Consider the following 13,657-nt stretch of genomic DNA (forward strand, 5'->3'; position numbering starts at 1 on the left):
CTTCCTGAAGGTGTGGAGGGGGCGGACGTCGGGGCATATGTGAGCACGATGCTGCACTCATTAATGGGAGTGGAGGCCCCGACGGGTCCATTGGAGGTGGAGGGAGCATACCGAGTTATGGTGCGAGGATCGAGAGCAGGAGAAGCTCCCAGAGCCATAGTGGTGAGATTTCTCAGTTTTAAGGATAGAGAAATGGTCCTGAGATGGGCGAAGAAAACTCGGTGTAGTAAATGGGAGAACGCGGTGATCCGCGTCTATCAAGATTGGAGTGCGGAGGTGGCGAGAAGGAGGGCGAGCTTTAATCGAGCCAAAGCGGTACTTCACAAAAAAAAGATAAAGTTTGGAATGCTGCAACCGGCAAGACTGTGGGTCACATATCAAGGGAGGCACCACTACTTTGAGACGGCGGATGAAGCGTGGACTTTTATTGTAGAAGAAAAATTGGAATGATTGGACTACGAAAATGAACGTTTGGACAAAGTGGTGGGACGGGTAGGGGGGGGGGGGGGCGAAGAGGGATTGTATGATTAATCCTGCGGTATGGTAACTTTTCTTTCTCCCACAGGTGGTGATGGGGGGAGGTGGGGAGGGAGAGGAGATGGGGCGTTGGCCATGGGAGGCGGGGCCGAGGGAGAGGCACGGGCTTGGTTCCCGCGCTATGATAATTATGGCGGGAATAGAGAAGCAGGAAGGAGGGGGCGCGCACGGGGCGAGCCGTGATCACGGGGGGAAGCCGAGGTCAGCCAGAGTTTGCTGACTACTGGGAGCAACATGGGGGGGAGTAATTACGCTAGCGGGGGGGGGGGGGGGGGGGGGGAGGGGGGAATTACTGGGTTGCTGCTGCTGGGGAAAGGGGGGAGTGGGTACGGGAAAGGATGGGCGGGGGGGCACCGTCTGGGAGAAATACAGCCGCGTGGGAACTGGGCGAGAAGCTGGAAAAAGATGGCTAACCGGCAAGGGGGGGGGGTGGGAAGCCCCCCAACTCGGCTGATCACGTGGAACGTGAGGGGGCTTAACGGGCCGATAAAGAGGGCACGAGTACTCGCACACCTTAAGAAACTTAAAGCAGATGTGGTCATGTTACAGGAAACGCACCTGAAACTGATAGATCAGGTTAGGTTGCGCAAAGGATGGGTGGGGCAGGTGTTCCATTCGGGGCTGGATGCAAAAAACAGGGGGGTGGCTATATTAGTGGGGAAGCGGGTAATGTTCGAGGCAAAGACTATAGTGGCGGATAACGGGGGCAGATACGTGATGGTGAGTGGCAAATTACAGGGAGAGATGGTGGTGTTGGTAAACGTGTATGCCCCGAATTGGGACGATGCCAATTTTATGAGGCGAATGCTAGGACGCATCCCAGACCTAGAGACCGGAAAGTTGATAATGGGGGGAGACTTGAACACGGTGTTGGAACCAAGGCTGGATAGGTTGAAGTCCAGGACTGGTAGGAGGCCGGCAGCAGCCAAGGTGCTTAAGGATTTTATGGAGCAGATGGGAGGGGTGGACCCGTGGAGATTCAGTAGACCTAGGAGTAAGGAGTTCTCGTTTTTCTCCTATGTCCATAAAGTCTATTCACGCATAGACTTTTTTGTGTTGGGTAGGGCATTGATCCAGAGGGTGAGGGGAACGGAATATACGGCTATAGCCATTTCGGATCATGCCCCACACTGGGTAGACTTGGAGATAGGGGAGGAAACAAGAGGGCGTCCACCCTGGAGAATGGACATGGGACTAATGGCGGATGAGGGGGTGTGCTTAAGGGTGAGGGGATGCATTGAAAAGTACTTGGAACTCAATGACAATGGGGAGGTTCAGGTGGGAGTGGTCTGGGAGGCGTTGAAGGCGGTGGTTAGGGGGGAGCTGATATCAATAAGGGCACATAAAGGGAAGCAGGAGAGTAAGGAACGGGAGCAGTTGTTGCAAGAACTTCTGAGGGTGGACAGACAGTATGCGGAAGCACCGGAGGAGGGACTGTATAGGGAAAGGCAAAGGCTGCATGTGGAATTTGACTTGCTGACCACAGGCACTGCAGAGGCACAATGGAGGAAGGCGCAGGGTATACAGTATGAATATGGAGAGAAGGCGAGCAGATTGCTGGCACACCAATTGAGGAAAAGGGGAGCAGCGAGGGAAATAGGGGGGGTGAGAGACGAAGATGGAGAGACGGAGCGGGGAGCGGAGAGTGAATGAAGTGTAAAAGACATTTTATAAAAAATTGTATGAAGCTCAACCCCCGGATGGGAGGGAGAGAATGATGGAGTTTTTGGATCGGCTGGAAATTCCCAAGGTGGAAGAGCAGGAAAGGATGGGATTGGGAGCACAGATCACGGTAGAAGAAGTGGTGAAAGGAATTAGAAACATGCAGACGGGAAAGGCCCCGGGACCGGACGGATTCCCAGTTGAATTTTACAGAAAATATTTGGACTTGCTCGCCCCGCTACTGACGAGGACCTTCAACGAGGCAAAGGAAAGGGGACAACTGCCCCCGACTATGTCAGAAGCAACGATATCGCTTCTTTTAAAGAAGGAAAAGGATCCGCTACAATGCGGGTCCTACAGACCAATCTCCCTCCTCAATGTAGATGCCAAGGTCTTGGCCAAGGTAATGGCAATGAGAATAGAGGAATGTGTCCCGGGGGTGGTTCATGAGGACCAAACTGGGTTTGTGAAGGGGAGACAGCTGAACACGAACATACGGAGGTTGTTAGGGGTAATGATGATGGCCCCACCAGAGGGTGAAACGGAGATAGTAGTGGCGATGGATGCCGAGAAAGCATTTGATAGAGTAGAGTGGGATTATCTGTGGGAGGTGTTGAGGAGATTTGGGTTCGGAGAGGGATATGTTAGATGGGTGCAGCTGTTGTATAGGGCCCCAGTGGAGTGTGGTCACGAATGGATGGGGATCGGCATATTTTCGGCTCCATAGAGGGACAAGGCAGGGATGTCCTCTGTCCCCATTACTGTTTGCACTGGCGATTGAGCCCCTGGCGATAGCGCTGAGGTTCCAAGAGATGGAGGGGAATACTTAGGGGAGGAGAAGAACACCGGGTATCTTTATATGCGGATGATCTGCTACTATGTGGCGGATCCAGCGGAGGGGATGCCAGAAATAATGCGGATACTTGGAGAGTTTGGGGATTTTTCAGGGTATAAATTGAACATGGGGAAGAGTGAGCTGTTTGTGGTGCATCCAGGGGAGCAGAGTAGAGAAATAGAAGACCTACCGTTGAGGAAGGTAACAAGAGACTTTCGTTACCTGGGGATCCAGATAGCTAAGAATTGGGGCACATTGCACAGGCTAAATTTGACGCAGTTGGTGGAACAGATGGAGGAAGATTTCAAGAGATGGGATATGGTAGCATTGTCAATGGCAGGGAGGGTGCAGGCGGTTAAGATGGTGGTCCTCCCGAGATTCCTCTTTGTGTTTCAGTGTCTCCCGGTGGTGATCACGAAGGCTTTTTTCAAAAGGATAGAAAAGAGTATCATGGGTTTTGTTTGGGCCGGGAAGACTCAGAGAGTGAGGAAGGGATTCTTACAGCGTAGTAGGGATAGGGGGGGCTGGCATTACCGAGCCTAAGTGAGTACTATTGGGCCGCTAATATTTCAATGGTGAGTAAGTGGATGGGAGAGGAGGAAGGAGCGGCGTGGAAGAGATTAGAGGGGGCGTCCTGTAGGGGGACCAGCCTGCAGGCTATGGTGACAGCCCCATTGCCGTTCTCACCAAGGAACTATACCACGAGTCCGGTGGTGGTAGCTACACTGAAGATTTGGGGACAGTGGAGACGACATAGGGGAAAGACCGGAGCACTGGGGGGGTCCCCGATAAGAAACAACCATAGGTTTGCCCCGGGGGGAATGGATGGGGGATATGGAATGTGGCAAAGAGCAGGTATAACGCAATTGAAAGATCTATTTGTGGATGGGAAGTTTGCGAGTCTGGGAGCGCTGACCGAGAAATATGGGTTGCCCCAAGGGAATGCATTCAGGTACATGCAATTGAGGGCTTTTGCGAGGCAACAGGTGAGGGAATTCCCGCAGCTCCCGACACAAGAGGTGCAGGACAGAGTCATCTCAAAGAAATGGGTGGGGGACGGTAAGGTGTCAGATATATATAGGGAAATGAGAGACGAAGGGGAGACTATGATGGACGAACTAAAAGGGAAATGGGAAGAAGAGCTAGGGGAGGAGATTGAGGAGGGGATGTGGGCAGATGCCCTAAACAGGGTAAACTCATCGTCCTCGTGCGCCAGGCTAAGCCTGATTCAGTTTAAGGTATTACACAGGGCACATATGACTGGAACACGGCTCAGTAAATTTTTTGGGGTGGAGGATAGGTGTGCGAGGTGCTCGAGAAGCCCAGCGAATCATACCCATATGTTTTGGTCATGCCCGGCACTACAGGGGTTTTGGATGGGGGTGACAAAGGTGCTTTCGAAAGTAGTAGGAGTCCGGGTCGAACCAAGCTGGGGGTTGGCTATATTTGGGGTTGCACAAGAGCCGGGAGTGCAGGAGGCGAAAGAGGCCGATGTTTTGGCCTTTGCGTCCCTAGTAGCCCGGCGCAGAATATTGCTAATGTGGAAAGAAGCCAAGCCCCCAGGGGTGGAGACCTGGATAAATGATATGGCGGGGTTCATAAAGTTAGAGCGGATTAAGTTCGTCCTAAGGGGGTCGGCTCAAGGGTTTACTAGGCGGTGGCAACCGTTCGTCGAATATCTTGCGGAAAGATAGATAGGGGAGAACAAAGAAGGCAGCAGCAGCGGCCCAGGACTTTGGGGGGGGGGGGGGGGTGGCCTGAGACAAGGCAGTTGCCAATTAGGGCTAGTTTTTTTTTTTTTTGTTATTTAATATTTATTTATTTGTTGTTGTTTTTGTTTAAATTTTAAAAGGTCATTATTATCTGTATTGTTACAATGTTGTGTAAAGGATGCACAATGTACTGTGTTGGTTGACCAAATATTTTCAATAAAATATTGTTTAAAAAAAAAAAGAATATCAACCCTTTTTGGTATAGGGGGAATTCTAAGATAGTGGTGAGTTTTCAACAACAGTACCCACAACAAGGCAATGGAAATCTAGGAACCTATATCCCCCACCCACCCAGAAAGCTTTCAATGTTCCTAAAGCCACTAAATCCGGGTCTGAATTAGGCACAGGATGATGAGACAGAGGATGGCATCACTGTTCTGATCACCCGACAAAAGGAGCGCTGGAATTACGTGTACATGACACATCCTGCAGCAGGAGAAAGATTTGATGGCCAATTGCATCAATTAAGCATTGGGAGAAGCCAGGTACTGTTAAATAATATTCTAGGATCAAGCTGGGGGTGGGGGGGGAAGACACCTCTTAGTGGAGGATTCTTGCACAAACTCAAAACAAGGACTGGAAAGTGGTTGGAGGCCAAAAGACACAAGGCCACCATCATAGGACAAGGCTCACTTGAAGCCCATACCCCCACCTACACAATGAATCCAATATCCATATGGCCAGAGGCAAGATAACACCAGGATTTAAAGTTTGAGAGTAGTGTGGAAGTCAGCTATAGCTTCTAGAACATCAAACAGAGACAGGCAGCAAACATAGATTTGGCATCTGATGAAACAAAGACAGAGTACAGATCAGCAACTTCACACAGAATTTGAATGACTGGAATGTCCAATAAGCTTGCACTTCCATTCAGCTGACCCATAGAACAGCTCCGAAACGTCACACCACCGTCCATGTTAATGCCAACAGCTTGACGAAGCTGCAACATTCGGGTAATTAATTCCAAAATGTGCTCAGGTCTGGAGCCCAGACCCCTGCTGCTTCTGGATGTGGAAGGGGAGGGGATGAATTGGGGGAGAGGGGGGGGTAATTATACACCCAAATGGCCGGGGGGGGGGGGGGGGGGAAGAGGCGAGCAGGTAGTGACGATAAAGGAGAAATGTGAAGCAGAGTTGGGAAGAGAGATCAATTGGAGTGTATGGAGTGAGGCACTGCGAAGGGTAAACAGGACCTCCTCTTGTGCAAGGATGAGCCTGATACAGTTTAAGGTGGTGCACAGGGTGCATACGACTCCGGAGAGAATGAGTGGGTTCTTTCATGTGTGGGCGGGGGCCAGTGAATCGTGCGCACATGTTTTGGGGTTGTGAAAAATTGGGAAGATTCTGGGCAGAAGTGTTCACAGTCTTAGCCAGGATAGTGGAGGAGAGAGTAGACCTGGACCCTTTGGTGGTGATATTTGGAGTGTCAGAGAAGCCGGAGCTCATGGAGAGGAGGAAGGCCGATGTCTTGGCCTTCGCCTCCGATTGTACGGTGACAAATTTTGCTGGAGTGGCGGTCAGCATTGCCACTGGGGGTAGCAGCATGGTTGGGTGACCTGTATATCTTCCTGCGGTTAGAGAAGATAAAGTATGAGTTAAGGGGCTCAGCAGGGGAGTTTGAGAAAAGGTGGGGGATGTTTGTGACTGTGCGCGAGGAGCTGTTCGTCGCAGGGGGGGGGGGGATGGGGAGGGTGAAACAAGGAGAAAAATCTGTACAAGCTGTACAATTCATTGTTGGGAAGAATGTTTCCCGGGGTGTTTATTTGCTGTAACCTACTTTGATACACCTTTGAATAAAATGAGTTTTTAAAAATAAAAAAAAGGTCTGGAGCCCAGACAAAAACAAGTCCTAGAACCAGGCAGATAAGCATTCTAACCCCCAGTAACCAAAGTTACAGCTCACCCACCGAGGGGTGCTTGAAACCAAAATAATTTGAGATGGGTCATAGATTCCAATTTTGCCAAAACAAAATTCTGAAAGCCTTCTGGTCGCAGCTCCAAAAAGTGATCTTGAATATCAAAGATGTATCCTCAGATAGTAATTTTATTAACCACGTTTGTTAATAGATGGGGGTTGAAAGATACTAGTGAGGAAGATTATACACAAAAGATGGATGAGATCTCCTGCACTGCAAATGGCCAGGTTAGCAGGTACCAGACAATCCTTACGTTTTTAAAAAGTCCCAGCATTGCGCACACCAGTGTGATGTCAGCGAGAGTGATGTGCTCGCCAACCAGGTATGTCTGGCCATGGAGATGATCATTCAGTAATCCAAGTACTTTCTTTGCATGTGCAGCCACCTGCAGAATAAGATATATAATCACAGAGACCTGCTAGCACAGGGCACAAGCACATTTTATTTACAGATGATACACACGTGACCCGAGGCAAGGACAAGTAGGCTTCAGGGAAATGGGCAGAGTGTTGCAGATTAAATTTCAAGTGTAAAAGTGCACCATTTCCTCTACTTACACATTCTGTCAATATAGGATAATTCTAAAAGGGTGCAAGACAGGTTGCCGCACTGGCAGTGTATTAGATTCTGGCACTACACTGATGTAAACATGTTGTAGGATGATGGAACCATTCTATGACTGCATGCAGTGCAATCCTGTAGAGACCAGTCCAGCAACTAACATTGCAACCTTGGCAGAATGGTGTGCCAAGTCTTTAGCGTCACAGGTCTGTGTCTGCATAACAGGAATTTGTATTGGACAGGAAAGAATGGGCACCTCAAGGAGAGGTACTTTAACTTAATTCAGGTAGTCTAATGGTACCATCCTGGAAGTTGTGGTACATTTTGATAGACATGCCTGCCCTTGGCAGACAATACTGGAATTTACAGAAGCGGTGGGTCGGAGACATTTTTACTGTAATTGTGCAGACTGGAAATATTAAGCCAGAGTCAAACCTCAATATTAAAGCTTTCCTCAATTGTTTGAAGGCGTATGGCAACAATTGGTGACGTTTCTCAGCTAACAGATGCTGCCCGACAGTTATTCCCTGTATTTTCCATTTATAATCTTTATTAGTGTCACAAGTAATGGTCGTTTCGGGACTGGCATGTGACAGTGCCACATTGAAGGTTTCTATGCAAAGTACAGAATTGCTTAGTCAACAGGAGGGATAAATGGGCCCTTTTTGGGTTGGCCAGCTGTTACCAATGGAGTGCCATAGGGATCAGTGCAGGAGCCCTCAAACTATTTGTAATCTGCATCAATGACCTGGACGAAGGGGGCTAATGTATGGTAGCCAGATTTGCTGATGACACCAAGCTAGTGGGAAACCAAGTGGTCGCATATTCTGCAAAGGGATACAGTGGGAGTGCAAATGTATACACAAAAGAATAGTGTGGGAAGCATGAATTTGTCCACACAGGAAGGATGGGAAAGTAGGATAACATTTAAATGCAGAACTCCGGTAGAGAGATCTGGATGTCCTAGTACATGTCTGACAAAACACTTGCAGGTACAGGTGATTAGGAAGGCAAATAGAATGGTGTTATTTTTGCAAGGGAAAAGGAGGAAGTGTTGGAAGTCAGTAGAGCCATGGCTCTGTAGTAGATGAGCAGAAGTAGGCCATTCAGCCCATCAAATCCACTGGATCAAAAGTCTGTCTAACTCAGCCTTGAATATAGGTATCAGAAGCAGAAATAGGCAATTCAGTCCATCAAACCTGCTCCACCATTCTATCATAGCTGATCTCATCCTGGTCTCAAATCCACCTGTTGCCCATATTCCTCGGACCCATTTTTTTTTTTTTTTTAAATAATCAAAAATATACACATCTTTTATAAAAATAAATTTATTGTACCCAATTTATTTTTTTCCAATTAAGGGGCAATTGAGCGTGGCCAATCCACCTAACCTGCACATCTTTGGGTTGTGGGGCGAAACGCACGCAGACACAGGGGAGAATATGCAAACTCCACACGGACAGTGATCCAGAGCCGGGATCGAACCTGGGACCTCTGCGCCGTGAGGCAGCCGTGCTAACTACTGCATCACCATGCTGCCCTTACTCCAGTCCTTTTGCAATAAATGCCAAGATTCCATTTGCCTTCTTAATGACACGCTGTACCTGCATACCAACTTTCTGCAATTCATGAACAAAGCCACCCAGATCCCTCTGCCCTGGCGCATCTTTAATCTGCTTTCCATTTAGATAATAATTTGCCGTTGAAACCAAATGGATAACCTCACTCCTAGTCCATCTATAGCTATCTAATATATTCAAGGGCCTAGTCTCCACTACTCTGGGTACTGCTGAAGTTGTTCTTACAAGGGAAAGGTTGAAGAGGCAAGGTTGACAAGTTCAGAAGCAAGGGGGGGGGGGCATTAAACTAAGGAATCGTGCACAGTTTAAAATAAGGGAGTGTCCCATTTGAGGAGGAATTTCTTCTGCGAGGGCTGTTAACGCCTTTGGAATTCTCTTGTCCAGGAGGGGCCAGGTCATTGACTATTCAAGGCAGAGTCAAACAGATTTGTGATTCACAAGGGAGTCGGGGATGAGCGCACAAGAGAGAGCTGTATGCAGAATGGCTCATCTATAAAAAACCTTTTGCTGTTAGTTTTAATCACAACACTTGCATTGGTCAAAGGGAAGGAGTCAGTTTCATGACGAATTCATCTTGAAAAGAATCACATTTCCTGTCACACTGCAGGCAGGTCATTTAAACAACTGTTGGCAACTCATTGAAGGTCAGAGCTATCCCTTGAACATCATATTCCCACAGACAGCAGGAAGGGTGGGCTGCCTTTTGGGAGACAGCATTTCATAAAGACAATGATTAGCGGGAGGAGTGAATCCCAGAGGCATTCTGCACCCAGTGCTGGTGGGCAAGCAGCAATTTAAAAGGAGATTTAAATCAGTGCAAGAGAACAGGGGGGAGCGCAAGAGTATTAACAATCCCAAGTACACAAGATGGGGAAATCGCTGACATATCATCAGTGGAATAAGGCAGGCAGCATGTAGGTTTCAGATTTGCCAAGTCACTTCAACAGGGATGGTTAAACCCAGGGCCCCCTTGGCAAGCTTGGCTCCTGCACAATGTTGACCACCAATCCTCAGCTGAGGAATAGCGTTTGGCAGAAAGTCAGAGCATTTAGAGTTACTTTGTACCAACCAGATACCAACTGAGGTCAAGGTAGCAAAACACCCAGAGTCTCTGGAGCCCCATCAACGTCAGTTTCAAGGTTACGTTCCGACTGGGATCACAGAGAAAGGTGCAGATTCCACACCAACTTTGGCTAAACAGCCTTTTTTTTTATAAATAAATTGGGGATGAGACTCTGGCTAGGTCAGCATTTATTGCCCATCCCCAATTGCCCTAGGAAGTGGTTAGTGGTGAGCTGCCTTCTTGAACTGCTGCAGTCCGTGGTGTAGATACACCCACCGCACGGTTAGGGAGGGATTTCCAGATCGGTACATTGGCCAGCACTGCTTTTTCACGACGCTGAGGATTCGGGTTCGATCCTGCCCCCCCCCCGTGGAGTATATACATTCTCCCGGTGTCTGCATGGATCTCACCTGCACCACCCAAAGATGTGCAGTGTAGGTAGATTAGCCACGCTACATTGCCCAAAAAGGAAGGGATTTCCAGCTTTTAACCCAGTGACAGTGAAGGACTGGCGATATATTTCCAAGTCAGGATGGCATGGGGCTTGGAAAGGAACTTGGCAGATGGTGCTCCTATGTGTCTGCTGCCCTCACTGGATTGGAAGGTGCTGGCTAAGGAGCCTTGGTGAATTCTGCAGTACATCTTGTAGATGGTACACAGCTGCTACGGTGTTGATGATGGAGGGAGTGAATATTTAAGGTGGTGGATGGGTGCAAATCAAGCAGGCTTCCTGGTCCTGGATGGTGTTGTTGGAGCTGGACATATCCAGGAAGGAGAGTATCCCAGTGCCTGGTAAATGGTGAACAGGCTTTAGGAATTCAGGTTGGGAGCTACTCTCTGCAGAATTGCCAGTCTCTGACCTCACCTCAACATCAAGCGATTTTATTTAATAAGTTGCAGGCTAATACATCGGAGCAAATGCAGAGTCTTAAAGCGACAGACTTACCATCTTGCTGAATTTCAAAGCGCAGGCTGCAGCTGGAGGGGCGAGCTCACTTTCAGCAAAGTTAATCCATTGCTGAACGAGGGCAGCTTCTTTTCTGGAAGAACCTCTCAGCACGTCACTGCTAACTGGAAGGAGAAGGGGTGAGGAGAAAAAGCCAGTCACAAGACTGCAGTGCGGGACCAACTGGTGGACCATTACTACAAAAACAATTCACAAACTTGCAGGTGTAGTTTTAATACAGTAAAACATGAGGCTTGGCAGTTGCGATTCAGTCAAAACTGGATATTGTGCCACACATGGCAGACAGCCAAGAGCTTAGTCAAAGGAGGTGTTCGAGATGAGCGTGAAGACGAAAAACGGGGGTACACAAGGTTTAGGGAGGGAACGCTTAGGGCCTGGATGCTACCATGAGGGCAGAAAGCAACGGACTGTAGGTGATGGGGACTGGGAGGGACAAGGCTACTGAGAATGCATCACAAATGCAAAAATGGGATGGCATGGTGGCAGAGTGGCATTGCTGTCTTTCAGCACCAGGTTGACTGTGGAGTTTGCACATTCTCCTCTTCATGGGTTTCCTCCCAGTCCAAAAATGTGCAGGTTAGGTGAATTAGCCATGCTAAATTGACCCTTAGTGCCCAAAGATTAGGTGGGGGTACAAGGATAGGGCGTTCTTTCAGAGGGTCGGTGCAGACTCAATGGGCTAAATAGGATCTACACAGTGCAGAAGGAGGCTATGATCTCCCATGTCAAGGCACAAACATGAACCTGCAAAAGACACCCTTAATGCTGGGCATATAAAAGAGACAGTGAGCAGAGTGTCCATCTCGGAGGTCACAGTAGGTCAGCAATACACCCAAGTGACATGCTGATTTGCTTTCATCATCCCAGATGTATCCATCCACAATGGGCACTGCTCCTTCAGATAGGGCAGCACGGTCGCAGAATGGTTAGCACTGCTGCCTCACAGCACCAGGGACCCGATTCCGGCCTTGGGTGACCTGGAGTTTGCACTTTCTCCCAGTGTCTTCGTGGGTTTCCTTCCACAGTCCCAAAGATGTGCAGGTGAGGTGGATTGGTAATGCTACATTACCCCTTAGTGTCCAAAGGTTAGGCAGGGTTATGGATAGGGCAGGGGAGAGGGCCTAGGTAGGGAGCGCTTTAAGAGGGTCAGTGCAGACCAGATGGGCTGAATGGCCTCCTTCTGCACTAGGGATTGTATGACCTCCAGGAGAAGGGAAGTGTCAATGCAAGAGGCTGTAGGGAGTGTTATCAGTGAACAAGAGCCAACAATCAAAGAGTCAAAAGGTTAAGGAAGTGGAGGTTTTGTTCGGAAGGGACTGCATGATTATCCAATGCCAGGAGAAGGAGAATAAAAGACCACAATAAATTTCCACAGCAAGAGAGATCAGCAATGGAATCAGTGTTAAAATAGCAGCAATGTCCTTATTCCTCAGTTTAAAAGCCTGAAATAAAAGTCTTTTGATCCAGATCTTACAGCAAGTGTTACTTAAGGTAGTGAGCCTCTAACTGTGCTCCTGTGCGGGTAGAGTGCACAACAGCTGCAGAACATCTGCTAAGAGTCCTCCCACAGAAGCCTGGAATAAACAGCCAAGATGTACATCAGCTACTGAAAGTCCCCCAACTTCCGAATCTTAAACACTGGCTCAACAATGCAGTCCTCATGGAGACTGAACCAACCCTGTGCCCTCCAAATACTGATCAAACTTCGGAGAACAGCAACCTTCGAGTGTTATTGGATGGGGGTCAGGAATAAATAAATGTACATATTTTATACAAGGAACATTAGGAGTTCAATAAAGTAGACCCAACTCCTCCCAGAGGATTTTCGGATTTTCTTCCAAACTGGAGTCGGATCCGCAATTAAAGATCCTCAATTAAGTGGCTGGTTTAGCATAGTGGACTAAACAGCTGGCTTGCAATGCAGAACAAGGCCAGCAGCGCAGGTTCAATTCCTGTAATGGCCTCCCGAACACGTGCCATGTGGTGACTATGAGGCTTTTCAGTCACTTGATTGAAGCCTACTTGTGACAATAAGCGATTATTATTGGATTATTTCCCCAAGAGAAAATGAAAAAGCTTCCTCGAATGAGATTCACCAATTAAAGATTAGTGCCCCAAAGGGGACATCCCAAAGCACTTTCCAGTCACTGGGAAATGCAGACTTACACAGCAAGCTCCCCTCCCCCACACAGAAGTGACAATCACCTGATAATGGTTTCTTACACAGGGGAAAACTCCACTACTCCTCTTCAAGAAGGTTAACACAGAGGGATCTGGGCGTGCAGGTACACAGTTCCCCAAAGTGGCAACACAAGTGGCCAAAGGTGGCATGCTGGCCTTCATCAGCCAGGGCATGTAGTACAAGAGTTGGGAAATTATGTTGCAGCTACATAAAACCTTGGTTAGGACGCATTTGGGTTACAGCGTGCAGTTCTGATCACCACATTATCAAAAGGATGTGGAAGCTTTGGAGAGAGTGCAAAGAAGGTTCACCAGGATGCTGGCTCGGAGGAAAGGTTGAATAAACGAGGATCGTTTTCACTGGAAAGAAAGAGACTGAGGGGAGACCTGATTGATAGAGGTCTACAAAATTATGAGGGGCATAGACAGGGTGGATAGTCAGAAGCATTTTCCAAGGGTGGAAATGTCAATTACAAGGGGGCACAGGTTCAAGGTGAGAGGGGGAAAGTTTAAGGGCAATGTGTGAGGTAGGCTTTTCACAGAGTGGTGGGTGCCTGGAACGCGCTGCCAGGAGGATATGGTGG

The 13,657-nt window shown here is 48.5% G+C and overlaps 1 protein-coding gene across 1 annotated transcript in view; it reads right to left on the minus strand.

Annotated features, from left to right (window-relative positions):
• The window catches only part of LOC140402253 (elongation factor 1-gamma-like), a 54,525-nt gene that overhangs the window by 19,831 nt on the left and 21,037 nt on the right, over positions 1-13,657 (minus strand). Inside the window, exons 4-5 of the mRNA XM_072489883.1 lie at positions 10,872-10,996; positions 6,975-7,106 (exon numbers count right to left, since the gene is read on the minus strand). Of these exons, the coding sequence (XP_072345984.1) occupies positions 6,975-7,106; positions 10,872-10,996 (257 nt within the window). The remainder of the gene's footprint in view (positions 1-6,974; positions 7,107-10,871; positions 10,997-13,657) is intronic.

The sequence above is a fragment of the Scyliorhinus torazame genome, chromosome 25, assembly GCF_047496885.1.
Source record: "Scyliorhinus torazame isolate Kashiwa2021f chromosome 25, sScyTor2.1, whole genome shotgun sequence".
Taxonomy (NCBI): domain Eukaryota; kingdom Metazoa; phylum Chordata; class Chondrichthyes; order Carcharhiniformes; family Scyliorhinidae; genus Scyliorhinus; species Scyliorhinus torazame.